The sequence below is a fragment of the Colias croceus genome, chromosome 22 (assembly GCF_905220415.1).
Source record: "Colias croceus chromosome 22, ilColCroc2.1".
NCBI lineage: Eukaryota > Metazoa > Arthropoda > Insecta > Lepidoptera > Pieridae > Colias > Colias croceus.
In genome coordinates, this window is record NC_059558.1 from 5,479,325 (window position 1) to 5,504,130 (window position 24,806).

The 24,806-nt window shown below is 32.7% G+C and overlaps 3 protein-coding genes across 3 annotated transcripts; 1 reads left to right on the plus strand and 2 right to left on the minus strand.

The window, feature by feature from the left end:
- Positions 1–1,727: 1,727 nt before the first annotated feature.
- On the minus strand, positions 1,728–6,014 carry LOC123701706 (ceramide glucosyltransferase). The gene has a single exon (XM_045649213.1). It carries the CDS (start codon positions 5,737–5,739, stop codon positions 4,546–4,548), a length of 1,194 nt encoding a protein of 397 aa, XP_045505169.1. The 5' UTR covers positions 5,740–6,014; the 3' UTR covers positions 1,728–4,545.
- Positions 6,015–6,798: 784 nt separating this feature from the next.
- Positions 6,799–18,008, plus strand: LOC123701987. Its single transcript, XM_045649619.1, has 14 exons — positions 6,799–7,063; positions 7,137–7,337; positions 7,675–7,868; positions 8,142–8,343; positions 8,639–8,737; positions 8,969–9,126; positions 9,674–9,833; positions 10,019–10,090; positions 11,135–11,186; positions 11,847–11,923; positions 12,018–15,282; positions 15,551–15,650; positions 16,366–16,509; positions 17,209–18,008. The coding sequence occupies exons 1-14, from the start codon at positions 6,911–6,913 to the stop codon at positions 17,345–17,347; spliced, it is 5,016 nt and encodes a 1,671-aa protein (XP_045505575.1). The 5' UTR covers positions 6,799–6,910; the 3' UTR covers positions 17,348–18,008.
- Positions 18,009–18,525: 517 nt separating this feature from the next.
- Positions 18,526–24,683, minus strand: LOC123701905 (nuclear transcription factor Y subunit gamma). Its single transcript, XM_045649521.1, has 8 exons — positions 24,427–24,683; positions 23,510–23,648; positions 22,933–23,118; positions 22,420–22,551; positions 21,488–21,562; positions 21,046–21,144; positions 20,313–20,432; positions 18,526–19,772 (listed from the first exon to the last, which is right to left on the minus strand). Exons 1-8 carry the CDS (start codon positions 24,450–24,452, stop codon positions 19,698–19,700), a joined length of 852 nt encoding a protein of 283 aa, XP_045505477.1. The 5' UTR covers positions 24,453–24,683; the 3' UTR covers positions 18,526–19,697.
- Between the last annotated feature and the right edge of the window lie 123 nt (positions 24,684–24,806).

The window sequence follows — 24,806 nt, forward strand, 5'->3', positions numbered from 1 at the left end:
TGTGCAAAACACAATTAAAAATGAAATTTAAGAATTTCCTGTCGTATTGGTGTTTGGAAAAAAAAATTTTGAGATCAATGGATAAACAAACAGGTTTTTCATAGAAACGGTGGCTCCTAGAAAAAAATGTATTTAACCTTTTTTATAGATAATTAGATTATATACAATTTTGGTTCAGGTGATTGTATGATAAACTTACCGTCTCGGCGAAAATCGCAAAAAACCCTATTTCTTTTTATTAATTGACCTCGAATTTTTTTATTCCTGAGTACCAGAATGACGGGAGATTTTAATATTGATTTTGAACAAATTTCGGCAAGATTGGAACTTTGGTCGTGGTCGTCTGCGTCGTTGGTAGTGTGATCGAACCATTACCAAAATGTCATGAGCTTATGTCAATAATTAGCGTTAGCAGTTTCTATTCCATGGCGTTACGTTACGTTTGTCTAAGGCCCAAGGCCGGTTGCAGAGCTTCACCGACCATCAGTGCGTATGTCACTCGCGCTTGTCATATTATGTATGGAAATACGCGTGCGTATGGTCGGTGTAGCTATGAACGGTTTTATGAATTTCCATACATATGACAAGCGCGACTGACGTACGCACTGATGGTCGGTGAAGCTCTGCAACTGGCCCAAAGTCTAGCCTGCAGTGGGTGGTTCCGATTAAAATTATTATGTACAGGAATTACGTAATTACTTGAAACATTGTGCTCAATGATAGTTCTTAATTATCAATACAATCTAATATCACATTGTATAATTTCCATTATCCAATTCTAACCTATAACGCATACACCTTTGTATGTTTTTAAAACAAAGGGAAACCTTGAAAAATAAACACCTACACAAAGACACTCAGTTGTTTTAAAACATTATGAACTACGTATGAATAAATATTTCAGCACAAAAATAAAAGCCATATTTCTACCTATACAAAATTAACGAAAAATCCTTTTTTTAGACTAAGTCCTCAGAAGAAGAAGACTAGTCAGACATATTTTCAATTCATAGGTATATTATGCTAAAAAAACTTGAACTTTGCAATCAAAACGCTCTGCGTAAAACGAGAGTTATTATGAAAAACATTGTATGAGTACTGTTGTCATATATGATTACCAAGAAATCAATTTTGAATCTACCTGAATAATCTACTTGGATGATATATTGATAACTACAATCTCAATTGCGTCCGACAAATATTTGACGTTAATGCTTATAAATATATATTTCTTCAAATCTTTTCGAGGGAAAATTCTATGTTTACACTTTGCAGTCTTTTTGCGGTATTGATGAACACCTTATCAATAACGGTTTTTCAATTACCTACCACATTGGCGCGTTTGCTCAAATATTTTCAGAATGCAAGTTTTATGGTGCGAACGACATAGAATGCCAGAAATTTCTATTATAACACGTGTAAATGTGTTATCTTCAGGTATTTGTAATTAAATGGCACGCTTAATAAAATAAGAAGCAATTATTATAATTATGCGACACATGTTTCATTTATCGTACAATTTTGGTAATAAAAATATGTTAACGCAAGAAAAATGTAATAAAATAAAATTGTGTACCAAATTAATATTGTAATTTGTCTTAAATAATGTTATTATGCATTGTAGAAAGATTATTATGACGTATTAACAGTAATAACACAATTTACTTTTAAAATTTACTTTCGCAAGACTGATAAATTGAAATAACCTATCCAATTTTTTTATTCCCTATAACCTATACTTGTCTCTAATATGATTACGTTATGAACTGTGATATTAAAACCTACCATAAATAATCTAAAGAAAACACACTCTTTTGTTGATTAATCCAGCATTTATATGCAAGACGACCTTTCAAAAATCAATCTACACCTACAAGACATTGAGCACTATGCTTCCAGTAGTTTGAAACGTGACGATACATCGTCTTCATGAACCTTGGCTGTGGTATACAATAATCTATTATTATTTACTGATATGGAATTTATATACATTGTACAGGGCTACTCTGAATTGGTCGAAAGGTGCGTTCGTATAGGGTTGTCCAAACCAAGATACAGGGCATTTTGATATATAAAATTTAGTTCGAATACTTCAAGTAACGTGAAAAGAAATGTAATTATAAATAAGGAGTAACATTCAAGTACGTTCCATATTTCGTAACGTAAAATTCATTGAACTCTGTAAAGAGGAAAACACATCTCATATACCTAAATATTTGGGATGTGCACCCTATACAAAAGTTAAGTGTACCTATACCATGGTTCGGATGAACCTGATAAGGAATGTACGTAAACTTTATCAATTGCCCAATCTAAAAACTTATCTCATCAATAAAGCATGATACTCATTTCGAAAATACGTGAAAATGTAGCGATTTAATAAAGCGGTTATGAATATAATATATGATAGTGGGCTGATTCAAATATATATATAATGATGATAATATAAGTGTCGTAAGAACCTATGATATCGGTAATCATTTCTAACAACGGGCGATAGTGTTTCAGGGAATTCAGCATAGATATGAACTCTACTATTTAAGGGATGTATCATTAGTGAGAATTGTATTAAAATATAATATATATGTACAACGTTTTCAATCATTTGTTTCGTCATATAAAGTTTGTTCACACCAATTAGATCCACGATTGTTCTTAGAAATTTCGGCCAAATATATCATGGTAATTCCCGAAGATGTATTGTAACGTCTCTAGTGAGTAAGCGTGACTCATCGATTGATAAAATGTATGAATGGTCCATTGAGCTGATAAGAATTTCACGGTCATGGAAACATTCAGATTCTAATCGTATGCAAATGATTGAAATCTTTAACGGGAATTCTCAAAGGCATAACTTACATAGGAATTGCCTGTTCTAATTACTACATAACTGAGCTGCCTGCTTCATATTTGCAATGATGAGTTAATTTCTATACAATTTATGTGTAGCGAAACAAATATTTTGTTTGTGAATGATTTTAAGATGCTGCCTCGTAGTTGTTTCTTTAAATTTAGATGCTATGCTTTCTTTAAATTTAGAATTCTTTCAGATTTTCGCCAAAATTTTAAATGTTAAAAATAAATTCAGAGTAACCTTACACTCATTAGACTTAAATGTTGAGTATTTATAAAATCATCAGTATATTGATTCACAATAACACATGTACAATGACGCACATACAGAAATGCGAAGTTTATATGACTCGATAGTAAATCACATTTTCATTTTCTAAATATTACATCCATTGAAATGTTAAGTACTATTTATATGTACATACACTTTTATAAAAAGCAATATCTTTAGTTGGTATATAACTGACGACAGAATCATCAGACACAAGAAAAACGTTTATTGCTAACGAAGCGCATGCGGTTCCAAATTCAAATTTAACTCAACGGAATTCGTACATAGAATTGCCAATCCACAGATACAAAATAAAATTAGCCAGCATAAAAAAAAAGATTGTTGTGTAGCAGTCATGTGCGCTTTGAACATCAAATTATTATTTCTGAAGATTGGCAACCCTAGGCTCCTACATCGTAAATCGGGCCATTCAATTAGTCAAATGCATAATAAGATTTTATGTAATTTACAAGTGTTTTTCATGGCACTCAGTATTGATTTAACTCTTAACTAAAGATTGAAGTACCTTTGGACGCCAACTAAATTCCAGTCTTGATTCTCAAATATTAAAACTTAATTAGTCCAATAATTAAATGGATATTCTGTCTTTTAGGCTACATTCGAAAAATAATTTCTCATTTTTGGTCCCCTTTCAGACCTGAATGGTACTTGAAGTTGTGAATCATTCGGTCCAAAGGTACATTAAAATTAAATTGGAAAGCGCTTTTAAGATAGTAAAACCCTGTAAGATTTAATTTAGAGTAATGCAACAGTTGCATAAATAAAGGTAACTTCACAAAATGAAAAAGAGTGTGAACATTGACCAAATGGTTATCAAAATTTTATTAGAAAATGTCAGTAACATACTTAGCTTGTATTTTTGATTATCACAATTATTTATTATGTGTTATTGCTTTATTTATATCAGCATGAGATGAGACATAGAACAATGATTTACATCGACTAATCTAGGTATTGTATAAACCATTGTATTTTACAAGACCTTTACACATGCCTTGCCCTAAATAATACAAATGTGTCATTGCATAGCCTATATCTCTATATACAGGCTTGGCAGATTGATTCACCAATGACCCATCAATACAATCTCTAAATAATAAATTGCTGGCTTCCAAACAAATATAATGGCAGATCAATATAGGCAATAAACCACAAAATAGGATACAACAGCTGAAATATATTGTTTAATCTATAAACATACAAAACTCTTTAAAACAAGAATAACAAGTATCCACCGTTCATTTCAAAACTATCAATAGCAATTAAAATAAAAACTTAACACTAATATAATATAATTATTATAAACTCACGTATGAAATCGGCCGTACTGAAAGGTATCCATTGAAAATACAACATAATCTACACCAAATTAAAGCTTTCAATTAAGGAGGGGATCGCGCTCAGAACTTGAGCTTGGGCTTGAGCTCGTGGGCGCGGCCGCCCCAGTCGAGCCGGTAGTTGCGAGTTCGCCACGAGATCTCGGGGCTCAGCACGGCCATCGCCAGCACAAACGGCGCGCAGCACTCGCTCCACACCCACGCCAGCAGGAACTCCACTTTCGTGAATGGCGGCGAACCGTTCTGCGCCGACCGCAGCATTAGCCAGTCCGACAGAAACCACACGAGCACATGTACTAAAAAGAACGGCAGAGGCTCCGCGCCAAATAGCTGGCCGGCCGCCCAGGCCGCGCCGGCGCCGAGAGGCATGCACTCACTCAACGGCTCTAACAATGCTGTCGTTGGCACCATCGCTATTCGCAACCTCGCCCACCGCTTTAGGCGAGCTTGCAACGCTCCTATGGACTTTGAGCCCGAGTTTTGTAACGCCGGTAGTGAAGCGACCCGCATACGCCAACCTCGGGACACTACGGCTTTCGCCATGAAGAAATCCTCCGCCAGATATTCCCCAAAAGCCGCCAAACCGCCGGCTTCCTCCAGCGCGCACCGCCTCACCAGAGACGACATTCCGACGTGACAATTGATACCTAAGAAGTCTGCTCCCATGTACATGCGCGCCTGCGCCGTACCAAAGTATACTTTCTCGTAAACCGCTGCGAAGCCATCAGCGTCGTACGTAAACGGCATTTGGTGTACTATCGCAACGTCCTCTTTCATATGTTGTACCATATCTAATAATGTATCATCCCGCATACGTATTCCTGAATCGCTCACCAATATTAAGGGATACTTTGCCGCCAAATATGCCGGGTGCATATTGTTGATTTTAGGATTCACGCCGACTCGAGTTCCACCGATGAATACCCTGGAATCCACCTGAGGATATTTGTGTATGAGGCTGTTGACGAGCATAAGGGCGGGATCGTGTTCGTTCTCCACGCAAAATAGTATTTCATACGTTGGATAGTCCAGCGAGAAAAACGTCTCCAAGTTCGAGAATAGGTTTGGGTCGACACCGGTCAGTGGTTTTAAAATTGAAACGCCGGGGTACGGTTGCTCCGGCGGTGACCGGTCCACAGTCCGATGCAATTTCCACTTTGAATACGAAAAGGCCATTATATGAATTAACCACAAACACACCCACGCGACGATGAAAAATATGGCAAAACCATACACTGTATACACCATGGGAATCATAATTTAAAATTCCTATGTCTTTTTCGCGTTCCGACCACATAATATCGACTGGTTTCAAGAGTCTAGAACTTGCGCTACGATGCGATCATAACACTGAATTACTCTATTGTACATCAGCCAGGCGAAAAAACTTGCTTGATATATACTCAAACTAATAATCTAACTTGTGTTATCTCGACATATTTATTGCTCGATCATTTTTATTAAACCACACCACACAGCCGAGCGTAAACGGAATACAATAAACCATAACCGCAACCAACATTCCCCGCCCGTCATTCTATTATTTGACGGGTGAAAAAATTATTGCCCAATCCAATAATGTAGCCAGTGTAAAAATATCTTTTATGAAGAATCGAATAAAAATTTTACAAACAATCGTTATTCGTAAATTTTATTCGGATAAAATATGATTATTTAAATATTTATCTGAGTGAAATGGCAAATAATATTGAAGAAATTGATTCCTAGACCTAGACAGTGTTCGATCTAATCACAGGATCTAATAATTGTAAACATATTTGTTACTGAATAAATATTTTTGATTTTGATTTTGATTTTGAATAATCCTATCAAATGTACTTGAATAAACAGAATAAAAAAGATCTTTAAATATATTTTTAGGGCATAAGCCGTAATATGGCATATTAAAAATAAAGGCATAATAAAAGCCTTTTTTTATATACAATATAATATAAACCTAGCCACAAAGTCTATTTACGTCATCTTAGTTGTAAATTTGCAGTACCTAATCTCTAATTGGAAAATATCCGTGGTTTCTTTCGTATTATTGAAATAAAATATTAATTGTGAATTTATATTATCTAGATCTAACACTACTTGCTACTTATTTAGTAATTAGGAAACTTACGAAAAATAGATACTTATGTTATGCGGCCGTGACTTCGCTCACGCTCAACTATTATTTACATTCCGATTATTTTAAAGTTATTTTATGATGTAGTCTATGGTCTATCTCGACAATCGAATCGTTAAATCGATTTATTCCATTCCATCAATGCACAGATCTATTAGATCTGTGCATAAATAGGTACTCCTTCTACGCTATGGAAGCTTTAGCGGGAAAGTTAAAGCTATTCTGGTGTTCTCACTTTTATTAATTGCTGCTTTGTGTCTTGTGATAGAAATTCCTATTCAATCGGTATTTAATATGGATATTAGTAAATATTTGAAGAACACCAAGACTTTAGATGATTATATCATAACAACACAAGACTTTGTAAATAAATACAGTCGTTCGAAAATTCGATTAAATATGTCAGCAGTTCTTGCTCTGAAAACTGTTAGATCATTAGAAATAGAAGTATGTTAGATAAATTGAGTTGTCGAAGTGTTTATTTAATTGTTTCAGTTCATTAAAACGTATTTACTTTTAGTATTTCAATAAAAAGGGCGAAAATGGCGTTGCAGTTCACATCTTCAAAGGTCTTTTAGATTTACCAGGATCTAAAACATGGGGCCTACTGGGTAAAGAGTTAATTTCCATTCTAAAGTATTGGTTTGATACATTGAGACAACATCTACTCCAACACACCAACTGGTGGAATTTCTTAACTCTGCTTTTAAAGTTTGTAAAAGTAAGTTTGGATCATGAATTATTATTATATCATCATGTGTTAAACTAATTAAGTTCTGTCTCTTAAATCCATACTCCATACTAATATTATAAATGCGAAAGTAACTCTGTCTGTCTGTCTGTTACTCAATCACGCCTAAACTACTGAACCAATTTGCATAAAATTTGGTATGGAGATATTTTGATACCCAAGAAAGGACATAGGCTACCTTTTATTGCGAATATGTACCACGGGTGAAGCCGGGGCGAACCGCTAGTATAAAATAAAAAGTAATTATCAAAGTACTATTACAATATTTATGTCAACTGATTTAATTTCTGTATTTTTTTTATTTTAGGAGATAAGAATAAAGGACGCATCCATAAACCAAACTATAATAGAGGATTTAGCTGATAATCTATTACATTTAGCAACCCATCAACATCCAAATACAAATCAGCGGCTTCACATTATAATGTGCTTTAACATTTGTAGCGGAGAGTCTAATAGAGAGATCAGAATTGCTTTGAGAAATAATTTTGAAAAGCATTTGTAAGTTCAATATACTTTACATATTTATTTTAAAGATGAAACTCTATTTTTAGCTAAAAATTACATTCATGCTTATTATAAATTCAAGATAAAGACCATGGTCGCAACACCAATAATTGAATATTTATTAAATAAAACTGTTATCTTTATATATTTCAAGATCGTAATTATTTGTTATATTTATTTACTGTTGTTATTTACTACTACTTACACACACAGATACTTCAAATAACTCTAATATTGGTAATGAGAATTAAAAGAACTTTTTAACAGCATAAAACTATCAGAGTTGCTCGCTCATTGTGGTGACTTCCGACTCCAGTATAGCATGCTTGAGTGCCTCATGCGATGGCTATTGCCTCGACAAGAACTATCTGTTAGGAAAAAAGCTGCGGAAATATGGTTTCCAAGGAACTTGTATAGTCAAAACGCTGTTGATGTTTTCTTGAAGAGTACTTGGATGAATTTCTTTAAGGTATATAAGGTTCAATATAGGGTTAGTTTCCTTTGGAGCATTATATGTCTATGTGTGTTATTATAATTAATACATACTATGTATATTATATGCTTAAAATTTTTTTTGGTACCTACATAAACAATAAAAAAATAAAATTATCATGTATAAATTATCATGTAGACCCGCTGGTCTCATCCAGCTAGGATTTTAATAGAAAATAAGGTCACCTTATTTTTCTTCTTATTCTGTTTATATTTCTAAAACATTGTTCTCTACTAAGATATTGTGTTAAATTTTGGACATATCCAAACAGGATGCAAGAGCTTTTCTAAATGCACTCAATGATAAAAATGAGTTGATCACTTCAGTGCAGTGCAGGAAATTTATTATTGGCAATTTAGAACTTATCACCGTGAGTATAGTGAGAATTTAAAAAACTTGATATAATATTATTAAAAAAAAATCAATTGCTATGATTTTTGCAGTAGGCGCCGAAAAATGGCGTTTTATAACATACTTTTAACGTCACACTCGTTTTTATTCTTTAAAATAATATTATTCAATGATTTGTTGTAATGTTTCATATTTTTAAACCAGGCCACGAAGTTTACATTTGTACATTTTTTGTTTTTTTTTTTTTTAGCTCACAGACAAAAAATATTGGCTTGATTTGAACGCTGGCAACAAAAATGTCTCGCTCATGTTGGAACTGAAATTATTGGAGTTATTAAAAACTAATAGCTCCATGTCGGATGCGTTAGTTATAAATGAAGATAATGTTATTTCTGTTAAAATGATGATGTACGTTTTATTTTTATTTATTTACTTACATTGAAAAAAGAGCGTGTATGCTGAGCATGCAGTGAAACGTCTTTGGCAAGATTAGAAGATATCAAAATTGTCGTTTTACTCCATGACGCGATCTTGAAATTTTACTCTCAAAGTCTAAACGCGCCTAGAAATTTCACTTTAAAAGAAATTATATGTTATTTAGTCTGTGCTTACGTAAATGACATATTTTGTGTGATCAAATACGGTTCATCGATTTCCGCATGAATGATGAATTTTTATAGATTTGATTCTTAATTATTATGCCTAACCTCTCCTATGTGTTAATCCAAGTTACCCTCTATATGTGTGCTAAATTTCATTGTAATCGGTTCAGTAGAATTTGCGTGCAAGAGCAACAAACACACACACACACACACATCCTTACAAACTTTCGCATTTATAATATTAGTATTAGTATAGTACCTAAGTATTAGTATTAGTAAGACATAGTAGTACATAACACCAGTGTGCCTTTTTTATTTTTTTATTTAGCGTAATTTTAAAACAATATTCACAGGGAGTCATCGTTAATAAAAATTGAATTGCATATAATAGATACGAAGCAATTGCACAGCTCTGATGTTTTGGAGGGAAACGCAGTAAAGATTTACTTAAGTGCTGAAAATATTGTTAGAGTCAATACGTCTTTGGTTCAAATATTTGAACATAAATATCAGGTAAAATTTTTATTGTAATCTTGAATAGATATTGACAATTTTTTTTAGTTCTCATAATATATAGGTCAAAATGAACTCTTCTACAAGGCATAATCATAAGTCATAACATTTTTTTTTACTAAAAAGTGATATTTTTTATTTTATTAGAATTTAATAACTAACTACTACAATATTTTTTTTTTCAGATATTATTAGACCTAAATAAAATTCAAGGCACTGCAGAAAATACAGGAGAGTGTTCTCAAATCGAAAATTCGGTAAGTACCTACATTATAAAAAAAAAATATCTTTGTATTTAATCTAGATTCTAGACCATACTAAAGACCTTTGACTTGATTTTTTATAACTTTTTCATATTCTAAATTACTTTACTGATTATTTAGATAACGGTACTTACTTTTTAGTTATTAGGTATTTATTCCCTCTGTTATCATATAATTCACAAAGAAAATCACCTATATCGTACTTCAAATCGATAATTTAAAAGGATCTAGTTAGATATATTTTATCATTTCAAAATTATATTTTCAACTAGCTTCCGCCCGCGACTCCGTCCGCGCGGAAAAATTAAGATTTTTTTTCTACGTATTTTTCCGGGATAAAACGTATCCTATTTTATGCCCAGGATAATAAGGTATAATTATACCAAGTTTCATCGAAATCGAACCGTTAGTTTTCACGTGATGCCTGAACATACAGACAGACAGACAGACACACAAAAATTTTTTAAATCACATATTTGGGTTTGGTTTCGATCCAGTAACACCCCCTGCTATTTATTTTTTCAATATTTTCAATGTACAGAATTGACCCTTCTACAGATTTATTATATGTATAGATGAAATAGATTTAATCCGAGGTTCTGCGCCAGGATAATTAACATAAATTTATATTTTATTCAGTAACCTAAATCATACTTATAACTGAATAATGTGTTTATATTAGAAGTTAGAACCATGATTAACATTTCATACCTCGAACCGAATCAACTTTTTAACCCATAATATATATTATCAGTTACAAAAGTATGTTTTTAAATATAAAATATCAACGCATCCGCGGCATGCAACTAGTATTTCTTTCAAACAACCCATAACGCGAAAACTGCTATAAAATCAAATAATAATGATTTATATGCACGTCACTTCCTGTCATGAAAACTTGACAGATTGTATCGTGTACAAGCACCTTTATTTCCATATTGACATGACAAAAAAAAAGAATTATTTTGTGGGTAGTTTTGTACTCCGTCGGTTGTTGTTAAGCGTGCTTGAGTGAAAAATATTATTTTTTATTCAAAGGAGGACACTAGATTTTCAAATCCTGTGAAATGGCGGCGTAGAAGACATTCAGGTATAAATTTCGTATTTTTTTTTAATAATATTGTATTTAGTTATGTACTGCATTTTTAAATAATATTGTATTTAAGTAGTTATGTACTGCAATGCAATTTGTATTTTTTTAATAATCTACCTCTAATGTTAAATCACCTATTTTAACAACGAATATGAGAAAACGATATCGTTTCGGTGTCACATAGTTATTCATAGCATGTATATAAACTAAATATGTTATTTATTACAATGCAACAGTATAATCAATACATAACAAAACTCCAATACGCCGAAGCGCGGTAATGGTTTGTCTAGAGGGCGTAAATGCATTTTTTGCACTATTATATTATATAATACGACGACGATAATTAAAACTGAAAAGGATTTTATTTAATTTACTTATACCTAAAAGGGATAATTTTGTGTATAATAAGACTGAAGACATGTTAAATTATCACAAATGCATCGCGAAGCGAATGGCATATTAAGCGATTAAACATGAAATTAATGATTTTTATTTCTGATATTCAACAGCAGCATACCTATTAGTTATCCCTTATTCTAAATCTTTAAATTTTGTTTCTTGACCGATTAACACATTTATTCAATCGACGAAACTCAGGTCTTCATTAAATCAACAGGTTTATAAGTAAGATATATGTATGTTTGTTATTTCAAGGTGTTAATGCTAGACCTGGGAGGCCTGTTTCGTGGCAGTCGCAGGCATCCAGCGCGTCTACTTCGTCTTTAGCACTGGTATATTTGTAATCGAGTACCTTACTATAATATGATTGTTTGAATAATTTCCTTTGGTACATTTATCGATTTTTGCATCTTTACATCTTTACAGTTGCGAGAAAAACTAGCTGCGTTACCGGGTTGTCAATTCGAAAGAGAGCCAGTCAGTGTCTGTGCTTTACCTCAGCTATCTAGTGTTACTGAAGTCACAGAGATCGACGACAGCCAAAGTTTTAACGACGATAGCACGCTTCGACTTAGAACTTTCGGCGTCGCCATCAAAAAAAAATCGGATTCCGACCATGCAACAGTTACATCTCGCCATACGGTTTCGGAAAATAATAACCTTTCTCCCCCTCCCAATAACGATGAGGACTCAATAAGTTGTTTGCTAGCGGCTACCATCACGTCCGCTGACGATTCTGTTATAAATGACACGCTTGATAGATTCCCAAAAGACAAAGTAATAAATACAGATAACATCGTTGATATGTTAGTCAAAGAAGCTCTACAGTCTGATCGAACAGTAGATCTTATACATGAGAATACAAAAAATATACGAACAGAATCCGAAGAAAAGGCGGCAAATGTGAAAAACATAGCCAAAGAGAGTACAATCTATGAAATAAATGAGAATAATAATATCGTCCAACATTTGGGAGATAAATTAAATGCTGATTATATAGAAGGTACTCCAAATTATGTTTTTCCAAAACATACAAAGGAAGTTATTATCAGCAATAAAGTAATTTCAACAGAGATTAAAGAGTCAAATAAATACATTAATAATAATAACAAACCGGCACTGAACCCTCAAGTCGTTGAAGATTTCTTCACGCAGCATTGCGGTGAAAATAATGACGATGTGATTTTAAGTCCTTCACTAGCAAAGAAAATCAACGAAACAAGTTCAGAATCAAGTGAAGAGTTTGATCTACCCACGAACAATGATATTGAGCGAGATTTCAATTTTAACGAAATAGACATCTTCGAATGTCTTAATGATTTGGTCGATCAAGTTTGCAATGAATTAGACAATTACATAAATAAACAAAATATTACGATGCAAAATCCCACAAATGATGTTGAAGCTGGTCTTCAGAATGATGGAACAGATGGGAGCGATTGTAAAGTAACAAAAAAGATAAATAGCAAAAAAGCTATTAATCCTAAACCCATAAAATTAAAATTTAAAACAATGAAACGAAATAAAAAGCAATCCAAATCTAAGTTGCAAATTAAAACTGATGATAATAATATGTCAAATGTACGCGATGAGGACTTTAATATAAAAGAAACTAACAACAATAATAAGAGCAAAAGCCCAGAAATTACGAAAGTTCGTAGGCGACGTAAATTATACTCCCCTAAGGATGAACACATAATAAATGCTGCAAAGTCTACTATGTATGTATCTGAAAGTGAAAAAGATGACGTAGCACCGGAGCAACTACCATACAGTGATACTCCTAAATCTAAAGCTACGTCGTACAAAGAAATAGAACAATTAAAACGATCGACTCGGAGACTCGTAAAAAATAATAAAATGAAAAATGAACCTCTTCTCTCCCCGAGGTCGAAAAAAATTAATGATGATTTTAATAACCTTAAGAAAACCGTCGATAATAACGAGAATATTACCCTTGTAGATGCAAAACGGGATAAAAACCTAGCAATGTATAATTTGTCCAGCGACAGTGAAGATAGTGATTTTAAAAAGAAATTTACTCAAACTTATAAAAGAACACCTACCACTACTCCTGTAAGACGTAGTCGTCGCAATATACTGCCCAAAAACTATTCAGAAATAGAAACTAGAGGAAGAAAAACTAAAGCAAAGAATAAACAACGTGAAATCGATACAGTTAGATTATCACGAGATGAACTTGTTGATGAAAAAATGCGTGAACCGATATCAGAAACTTTAAATGCTTCTGTTACAATTGAAGTTCCCAAAGAAATGCCTGAGAACATGCATTTAGAACCAAATATAAACATCGTTCCTCAAATGGAAGTTATCGATGAACAAATACTTGAAAAATGCACAAAAAAATCTCGGTCAAAAAGGAAAACAAAGCAATCAAAGAAAAACGAGCAGTCTTTGAAAAGTGTTAATGATTTAGTGTTGGAAGTTGGGCAAAAGAAGGAACAGAGTATAAGTCCATTACCCGCTCTGATAGTTGAATCACAGCCAAAGGATATTAACATGGAAGATTCTGTTGTGGCTTTGGAAAAACTCCAAGACATGTGTGAAGGCGAGTCAATTGGAAAACGTCTTGAATTGAATACGACCCAAAATCTACTTTCAGACTTAGAACAACATAATTACAGTCCGCAAAAACTAAGGACTAGCAGTATAGACAAAATAGAACTTGAAAAATCGCCTTCCAAACATAAGAAAAATAAGACCCGTAAAAGTCACAATTCAAGTACACGTGATAAGCCAACTGATGTTACCAATAAAGATGAAAGCCTTACGAAGAAAAAGAGCCAGAAAAATAAAAATCACCGAAAACGTGAGAAGAAGCGGTCAAGCAGCACTGACAGTGATACTGTAAAAGACTGCGTTAAAATACTAACAGTTAGTGCCGTAATCGAACATGAGTCGCCCAAGTCCATACTGACGCTTGGCATAACGGGTCACGGAAGTTCTAAAGAGAACCCTCCGAGTTCCAACCAATTGGATCAAAGCTTGCAACCGCGTGACTTAGAAGTTGAATATCTGGATGATTCTACCAAAGAATACCACAAAACTCTCACGAACGAAACGCACAAGTTGTGGCATTCGAACAATAGCGATAGAGCGAGCAGAGTTTCAAATGAAGATGTACGGCGTATAATTAGGAATTCACCAGCCGTTCCTATTAAGAGGCTGTCTTCCCAGGAAATCCATGAATGGGTGCCACCACGACACAATTCCATATTCGGATCCGATCAAAGCGACATCTCCAAACAATCTAGAGTCTCAAAACAATCTAAAAAGTCGAAAAATGAAACTGCGGCTTCTTCAACAACAAAGAAGAAACCGATGGTGAGCACAATATCTCCAATCAAGTTGTTCCCTACAAACCCGATATCGATTTCTGAAGGTGGTTGCGTGAACATGAACAGACCAGAAACTATATCGTCTAAAACTGGAATAGAGAGTAAATCGAAATACGATTTTCGTAAGCGGAAAAATGCAATTGCTGTAGATTCTACACCAAAGAAATCAAGATTAGCTTCGACTGATACATCTTCGCCTATAATATCCAGTAAGCCGACGACGAGTAAAGCTAAGTACAGGATTTCAGAAGAGGTTGTGCCCAATGTTAGTCAAAGCTCGTCCGTTAGTCATTGGATGAAGCAGAATCAATCTATACTTTCTTCTTTACCTCGTAAGTATTAATAGCCAGCCTTTTAAAATCTATAACACAAGCTTTGTATGAAAGTTTTAAAGTACCTTTTTTAAAATCTCCCCGAGAACACGCTCGCTGCAAAGCGTGCGAAACGTCGGGATATACCTAGTCGCGTTTAAAATCCGTTAAAATCTTTAATTTGTAACAAAAAAATGCTGATATACTTTCATGAGAGTAAAAATCTTGATAGAGTAAAAATCGGTTTCGTAATTTAAGTATGTAAAATGATAACGATTATTTTTTTCAGCGGAAAACTACGAAACATTCATGTACAGAGACAATTTGAACTTGATAATAGAAAAGTTGAATACAACACTGGTTGAAATACAACATGACACCAGTCGAAGGTCGGTATTTATTGTGTGTAATTAGTAAACATTTTCTATACTTACTAATATAAAATATTATAAAGAGGAAAAGTTTGTAATTATGTATGTATGGTTTTCACGCATAAACCTCTCAACCGATTTTGATGAAATTTGTCACAAACAATCTTACCCTGAAAAGAAAATAGGCTACTTTTTATTGCGAAATATGCACCACGGGCGAAGCCGGGGCGAACCGTTAGTATTTGATAATTTTAATATTAGTCCTATTGCCTTTTATCGTGCTTTCTCTGTATAAGAACTTGCTTGTGCCTTAACAAACACGTAAAATAAATAGCCGAATGGCTTGAGCCGTTCTCGAGTTTTACAAAAAATATTTTGTAAAACTCGAAGTTGTAAATGTTGTATTTGATCCAACTAATAATGTTGTATTTGATCCAACTACTTAATATTATAAATGCGAAAGTTTGTGAGGATGTGTGTTTGTTGCCTACTCTTTCACGCAAATACTACTGAACAATTTACAATTAAATTTGGTATTCAGGTAGCTAAAGACCCAAAATTAGGTATGGGCTACTTTTTATCCCGTAAATCTCACAGGAACGGGAACTATGCGGGTTTTCCTTTGAAAACAGTACCTGTATATGTGTTTGAAGTTTGATATATGTATTTCTTCTTGCTTTATTCGCATTTTCTCCGTAAAATACTAAAGATATTCTTATAATTTTGTTTCCAGATTCAGTCAGTTATTTGTAGAAATCCAAAGGCAACTGAAGGAAGGTTCAGATACTCGCCAACACTTGTTCAGAGTTACGGGATGTGATATGCTCGATGCTATATCGCAAATTATCGATTATAAGTTCAAAGAACTGGATATTAGGTAAGACTACTTAATAAGTTCATACCTGTTAGCACTTTTTATGGGTATTATTATTTAACTAAAAAATATATATCTAATATACCTCTATTATAAAGGCGAAAGTTTGTAAGTATGGATGTATGAATGTTTGTTACTCTTTCACGTAAAAACTACTAAACCGATTACAATGAAATTTAGCACACATATAGAAGGTAACTTGGATTAACACATAGGATAGTTTTTATTCCGGAAATCCCACGGGAGTGGGAATTATGCGGGTTTTCCTTTGCAAACGCGGGCGAAGCCGCGGGCGGAAATCTAGTTAGTTATATTACTATACAGTGTGGAAATTTTCAATGGGTCCTAGAGGGTACTTGAAACACTGAAGATAGCAAATTTTGCTGAAAGCAAATATTTCTTTATTTTTAAAAAGAAATAGTCGCATTCAAGCAATAGTATCTAGCATTTAAAATTTCCGAAAATTTATTTGCATCGTCCGGGAATCGAACTAACAAAAAATTAAAAAAAAATTGAGTTTGTTATTTTATTATCTAACTACTAAAATATTTTTTGTAGTGTGAAATTTAGCCCAAAAACTCATTATTTTATAATATCATACATCTTATTCTTGTTCAATCGTCACAAAGATCAGAAAATAATTCCATTTCCTACAAATGATTTGAAATTGGAATGTCAAAAAGGTTTTTTTTTTTTATTTAGGTGCCAAGCAATGGAAGATAAAGTGCGTAACGACTTCAAAGCACAAACCTGCGCTGTGCTCCGCGAGGATTCTATAAGGAAACAACAATTTGTCAAACTTCTCAAACAGGATATACGCAATATGATGCCTAGTGAATAGAGTATAGGAAATTACACGCATATAATGAAAATGAAAATTATTATATGCGTGTATCATCCTAAAAATACACGCATGTGACGATGATAAAAATTATTACATGCGTGTATGGTCCTAAAAATACACGCATGTAACGATAATAAAAATTATTTTATGCGTGTATGGTCCTAAAAATACACGCATGTAACGATAATTAAAAATATTGTTTTATGCGTGTATTCAACATACCATGATTTGTTTTTGCTACTGTAATACAATTTAAACTGTTAGACAGGGACAGCACTACAAAACTATTATGCTGTACCTCTCAGACATTTTTGTCTATGGTTAAAATGCAAGAACATAACATGGGACTCCCTTTCAATTAAATGTAAAGAAGAAATGTTTTATTATTATTATAAGGGTATATATATGAAGTATATACTAAAGTTTCAATATTAGTAGGTATGTGTTGTATTATAACATAGGGTAATTGATATAAATTCAAGTTAGCGTGTAAGAAAAATGGGCAATATGTTGTGCTTATTTCATTTTTTCTCTATGTTACTTATTGGAGTTTTAATTATTTATAATTTAATGATTGTTACCTATGATTTGTTTTAATTTTATTTTATTTGCCTTGTTAAGAAACGGTTTTATGTTCAGTTAAGTGAAGTTTTAGACTTTAGTGTTTTAGTTTTTTTTTTATTTGTAAATAATGAAGGAAGTAAAATGTCAAAAATTATTCTGTTGTTTTATTTTCTTCTGAAATGTTTAGTAACTACCAAATAATAATAATAAGAGCAAATCTTTTATTTTTTCAAATGCTCGCCTTGAACTTTTAAAATAATCAAATTGATTGAAATATGTTTTATTTCCTGGAGAATAATACATAATAACATTTTTTTTTATTAAATTTTGCTAATATAATACAAGTAGGAAAGATGAATAAAAAATCTTTTGTAACAATTCATGATTAAAACTATTTTTTTTTGTATCACTACACAGTATAAAACAAAGTCGCTTTCTCTGTCCCTATGTGCCTTTGTATGCTTAAATCAATAAAACTACGCAACGGATTTAGATGCGGTTTTTTTTTAAGATAGAGTGATTCAAGAGGAAGGTTTTAGTAATTAATAGGTATTAGACAAAGCGGGCGAATCCGCGGGCGGTAAGCAAGCTAGTATTGAATAAAAGAATCATTTTAAAAATCATACTTTAATGAAGACTAACAAAACATTGTCAGATACATTAACATCTGTACATTATAATAAATAATTGCACCGTCCATAATATAGTTATCACATGAAACTGTTTTTTTAGGATATTGAGTTTTTTTAGTTAAAAAAGAACAAAAAATATACTTTTTTTACATTTAAAAATCTTAATGTTAATCTTACATTTATTATGCAGAACAGAAAAAAGTGGATTGAGGCATATCTTTATGTTTCTAGTTTCTTTTACTTGGGTTCTTTCAGAAAATTTAAAATATATTCAAGTAATTTATACAAGCACTTTTGAATCAGACTATAAAAATTGACTGATTTAAATGAACATTTTATTAAGACTAAAGAAACATTTTTTAGAATAAACACATTATTTTTTATTATTTAAGAAAATTTCGGTAAGATATGGTGTTGATGATTTATGCATCCATTTTCCTGCTATTGGTCCCATTTTAGAACCGATCCCTATAATTTGACTATTTAACAAAGTTTTAACAAGAATGTAATTCCTAGCGCATATTTAAAAGAAAACCAAATGTGTGCTAATAAAAACACACTTTCTTACAAAGTACAGCTGTGCCTGCCCCCCTAGCCAAGTGGTTTTCTGTTAGCGTAGCGTTCAATAGAATAGACTACGAATGTATGAGATTGACGTAAGCTGTAGATAAGTTTGTCTACTGATCTTCAAAATATGTCAACAAATGAAACTTCTGCACAGTGCTGCCAGAACTTTCAGCGCTAGAGCACTCCAAACTAGCGTTTACTTTGACAACCAAAAAAAAAACGATAAAATGACTAATAGAGTGAAAGTGAGGTCCCTTGTCCCCTAGTGAGGTAAGGGGCAGATGCATTATGCATACATCCGTTTCACTGATTTCTTTTCTTGCGCGACAAGTAGGTGATCAGTCTTCTGTGCCTTGCTAGACTGATTTTATTTTCTTCGAATACTAATTTAAGATGTTAAATTTGGAGCGCTCAGTGTCCAAAAGCGAATATATCCCCGAAAGCGCTAAAGTGGCAACTTGTCACAGATTACATGTCACTTGTCACAGACACCACAATATGTCACAGATTATGCAACGTTTCACTTGTCACTTGGCACTTATAACTTGTCACAAATCACTGTCCGCCGCAGTGGTGGCTTGGCACTAGGACTCCTCTTGGTTGGAGGCCACTTGCGCGATGTAGATCTGATGGGGTTGGTGTGGCGCTTGTGATGATACCTGGAAATAGTGATTTATTTATTTATTACTAATTAGCATTTTGACAGTATGGCTTATAGTCGCAAGTACACTAACTTTGTAGAACTTTTACTATACTAAATAAATAGGCTTTATATAAGGCAAATAATCTTTTACGCTAGAATATATTTATATATTACATAAAGCCTATTTTTTGGCATATACACGCAAAGTTGTGGTAATTTTAAAATCACATGAAACTACGAATTCAAAGGAATTTAGAATCACACATTTAGAATCGCTTTTACTTATTAAATCTAGTAACACTGTATCCTACTATCCTATCCTACTTCCTATTAATATTATAAATGCGAAAGTTTGTGAGGATGGATATGAAACATGAATGAAATTTAGCACAAATATAGTGGGTAACTGGGATTAACACATAGGATAGGTTCTATCCTGAAAATCCCACGGGAACGGGAACTATGCGGGTTTTTCTTAGAAAACGCGGGCGAAGCTGCGGACGGAAAGCAAGTAAAATAAAAATAGGAACTCTATTTTACTATAGTATAATTATACCTGTATAATCTGTGGAGTTTGCTGTTGTCCTTGTGGTTGTGCCTGAATGATGATTGGCTGGTTCGGATTGTTCTGCACTTGTAGGCGGATCATGTTGATTTGAGCTTGCGTTAGGAGGAGCTGAAAATATACAATTTGATGTTATTAAAGGAATTATCTCAAGATACTAGTTATCCTCGCGGTTTCACTCGCATTGCTCCGCTCCTGTTGGTCTTAGCGTGATGATATATAGCCTATAGCCTTCCTCGATAAATGGGCTATCTAACACCGAAATAATTTTTTCAAATCGGACCAGTAGTTCCTGAGATAAGCGCGTTCAAACAAACAAACAAACTCTTCAGCTTTATAATATTAGTATATATGTAAGAAGAACAATAGGTATATAATAAAACACACAACATATCCAAGTTTATAGTCATATTTTGCCTTATGTGGTATGGTATGAAATAGACGAATTTCACATTGTTTCACTGAATAATTATCTTTCTAATAGCATCTGTTTCACTATTTTATTTTCTTTTAAGATTTGATACTAATGCATCTGCTGTCTTGCTTTGTTATTGTATGTTAAAATACCACACATACATAATTTCACTGTTTATCTTTTTCAAAAACATAATCAAAACTATGAATACTCTTTCTATTATCAAAAGTTTTATCAAAATCGGCTCATCCATTACACAGCTTACATACACAACTAGAACAACAAACAAAAACTTCTTTTTTAACTTACCGGCATATTCTGTACTTCGCCCGACGAATTGACAACGTGATGTAGCAACGTGACCGGATGTGGATTCGTCGAAGTTGTAGCTGGTGTACTTGAAGATGGCTGAAACAAATAAAAAATACAATGTAAAAATTATTTTTTATTATAAAAAGGGGAAAGTTGTATAAAATACTCTTTGTCTGTCTTATGAAAATTGTAAATTAATACGGTATTAAGTATTAACAGCTCAATATCATTCCTGTTTAGTTGATTGGCTGGATGATATCTTAAAAAATATGGCTATGATATTGGCATTTGTATCAATTCAATCAAATCAAGGTAAATTGTAATGCAATTAAAAATATGTAAATAAATGAATTATTAATGTATTCAAATCACAATTTCTTATCAGACAATAATGAATTATTATTTCTCGAATAAATCAAATACAAGAATAAAGACTAACCTGAACAATCTGAGCGCACTGCTGTGTTACATACTGCGTAGTATTTTGTACCGCGGGCTGGTGTGTTTGTGCCACCTGGAATAAGAACACATAATATATGCTTAGACGAAATTTAATATTGGATTGTATTAACAGCTCCATATAATTCTACAAGTTACAAAGTATTAACAGCTCATTATAATTCTACAAGTCACAAGGTATTAACAGCTCCATATTTACCTGTCCCGTTTGTTGCGTGGCTCTTGGTGTTTCATCTCTTAATCTACTGAACTCCATCTCTTGCCTAGACACTATAGTTCAGGATACATCGCCCATTTTTGCAAGTGACTACTATCAAGCTGATTTTCCGTTTGTAGCTTTATTTTGATGAGACACCGAATAATTTCGTGTACGAAACTCTCGATTGTGGTAGCTAACAGGGATAACAAGGATAAAATTTTTTGATTTGATGGTTCTCAAATATTTATTACGCAATTTGTAGGACAATATGTCTGTTGAATTATATAAACATTAACTAAGTGAAAACAAAAAAATCAGCTTGTTAGTAATCATTTATGATGACCTCGTTATCGATACACTTTGGAAAGGGGGACTCTTTGAACCAACCATAGATTTTGTAGGACAAATATTTTTTTGGATAATTTAGGTAATTATCTTGAGATTGAACAAAAAAAAAATCAGTTAGTAATAAATATTTGAGAACCATCAAATCAAAAATTTTTATCCTTGTTATCTCTGTTAGCTACCACAATCGAGACTTTCGTACACGAAATTATTGGGCGTCTCATCAAAATAAAGCTACAAACGGAAAATTAGCTTGATAGCAGTCACTTGCAAAAATGGGCGATGTATGTAACTACTATGTCGATGAGCATTAACAGCTCTGTATAATTCTACAAGTCACAGGGTATTAACAGCTCCATATAACATACCTGTTCAGTTTGTTGCGTGGATCTTGGTGTTTCATCTCTCAATCTGCTAAACTTCATCTCTTGTCTTGGCACTATGTCGATGAGGAAATCGAATTGGTCGGATCGGGATATCGCCATTGCTATGTCGTTGCGCTGGGGATATAGATTTGGTGTTAATTATGGGCAAATTGAAAGAAAATCCTACCTGATATTATAAATTCGAAAGTTACGGTGTCTGTCTCTTATTCACGCCTAAACTACTGAACCAATTTGCATGAACTTTAGTACAGATATAGCTTGTGAGGTATATAAGTGAAGCGGCGAGGGGAAAACCGATTTTAGATACAAAAAATATCATGACTAGTGTCATGAATAGTTTTCGCAGGCATTTTTGCTAAAAAAAATATAGAATTAAACCATACCTTAGAAGTCAACTTTCAAGAATATAAGGAGACATGGTAGAGACCTATCAGATAAATTTTGTATTCCATATAAGAGAAAAATTATAACACAAAAATTCTAAAAGTGATTTACCTGTAGCGTCCGTCTCTTATTATCCTCAGTATGTGACCAGGCTCGTAACGTCAACTCATGTATGAATATTTCGGCTGCCTTCGCAAATAGCACTGGAGCTTCTGCCGATATCATTTTGACTTCTTCATCTAGTTTCATTATTTTCTTGATGCGAGCGAGCGGTAGGACTTGAGTTTTGAAATCCTCCTGTGTATGAAATAATTATAAAAGCATATTTTTAGTTCTTTAATTTAGAAATGAATTGAACAACAGTTAAGTAAAAAAACTTACTTTTTGTAATAACTTTTATATGAGTATATTTTTATTTTGGGACTATTAATTCTAAGCAATCTAGGTCATTTCTAAAATTATTACATTCTTAATACTTTGAAGTTTGAATGTCTTAATAATAATTAAAAAAAATAGTAACAAGAAAATTGTGTTCTAGGATTGTCTCAATATTTCTTCTAATGTTTATTAGATAACTACTATACTAATAAGTAATACCTAAGTATATATGTATAAAGTTTTCTGAAATTTAAAAATGTTTGATTTCAAGTGTTAATTTATTCGGTAAAAACAATGAATAGATACATACAGCAGTAATCTTCTTAACATCCTCATTGACTTTAGCCCAAAAGTTGTTGAGTGTAGTGTGTATGTTATTGATGGGTGACTCCTCGCCGGTACATTCTGTCTCCGCTTCTTCCGTTTCAACGGCTGTTGCGTCTTGCTCACTGGAGTAAGAAAAACAATATGTATACTTATAAATTATATTACTATGTAAGTATGTTGCTTATACCTTTTTGTCTTCAATATTTGTAATGTTCAGTTGTTGTGGTACATAAAATAAAAATATAAAAATTCATAATTCATTATTAAATCATACATTTTTAACAAAGTAAGTTTTTATTATGAGTTATGTAACTGTATGATTTATAAATCATGGAATTATAATATTTAAGTAAAGATATTGTACTTAATGTAAAATAATTTGGTAGTTACAAAGGTCTGATTTCTAGTGTAATAAAAAAAAACTTAAATTTTATTCTGCCTTTGAGAAACTATTTATTGATTATAGAAGTGATGCTGAAATACTTTTAAATAGTTAGTGTCTTCTAATTAAGAACGGAAAATAAAAAAAAGTTTATGAAAAATATGTAGAAGTTGGTAGGTAATTGAACCCAAAATATATGAATCGGTATTATTCTATTTGTAAAATTATTTTGAGCTTTTAATTTAAGTATAATTACTTATTAAATTAAATATAAGCGCACAATAACAAAAATATTTGATATGCCTAGCAATAGTTTGAAAATTATTTAAAATAATATCTACAGTATGTATAGACCGCGCTTGGTTATAAAATGCAGTATTAGCAGTTAAATTTGTCTAGAAAGTTACAAATAGTTGCGTTTAATTGCTTAAAAACATTATTTTAATTATTATCGTAGTAAGTTTCTACCACTTCTAATATCAGTAAAAACAACGCGATAAAATTGTGACGAAACTTACGTAGGCACGAAGAAGCACACGGACATCTTGTATTACAAACGACCGACCAAGGACTTCGGAAAATGTAGTGCTCCAGGCTCCTGTATTTTCTATTTTCCCTTTTAGATTATTCGAAAAGTAAACAGGAAGATTAGCCGCGACAAAAGTTAATAAAAACACGGTAACCAATAATCAGTGCAATATTTGGAGATCTCCAATCACCAATTACTGAAAATGCGCCCTTTCCACGATTCGTCCGCCGATGACCAGTCACAAGCTTGACGTAGATAATGTGTTGCTACCCTCACATAGAATTATATCAAATTCACATAATTTTATTGTACAATATTCTCTAAATATTTGAAGTAATAATGATTGTTGTAAATTTAAGTCTGAAATAC

What these genes read in the sequence shown, in the direction of transcription:
- LOC123701987 (XM_045649619.1), top strand. Translation starts at nt 6,911, where the DNA reads ATGGATATTAGTAAATATTTGAAGAACACCAAGACTTTAGATGATTAT. An exon ending in TTAGATCATTAGAAATAGAA is followed by an intron (nt 7,064 to 7,136) that starts GTATGTTAGATA and finishes ATTTACTTTTAG; the next exon opens with TATTTCAATAAAAAGGGCGA. An exon ending in AATAATTTTGAAAAGCATTT is followed by an intron (nt 7,869 to 8,141) that starts GTAAGTTCAATA and finishes ACTTTTTAACAG; the next exon opens with CATAAAACTATCAGAGTTGC.
- LOC123701905 (XM_045649521.1), bottom strand. Translation starts at nt 24,452, where the DNA reads ATGTCCGTGTGCTTCTTCGTGCCTAC. An exon ending in ATGTTAAGAAGATTACTGCT is followed by an intron (nt 23,119 to 23,509) that starts GTATGTATCTAT and finishes TTTCATACACAG; the next exon opens with GAGGATTTCAAAACTCAAGT. An exon ending in ATAAGAGACGGACGCTACAG is followed by an intron (nt 22,552 to 22,932) that starts GTAAATCACTTT and finishes CTATATCCCCAG; the next exon opens with CGCAACGACATAGCAATGGC.
- LOC123701706 (XM_045649213.1), bottom strand. Translation starts at nt 5,739, where the DNA reads ATGATTCCCATGGTGTATACAGTGTATGGTTTTGCCATATTTTTCATC.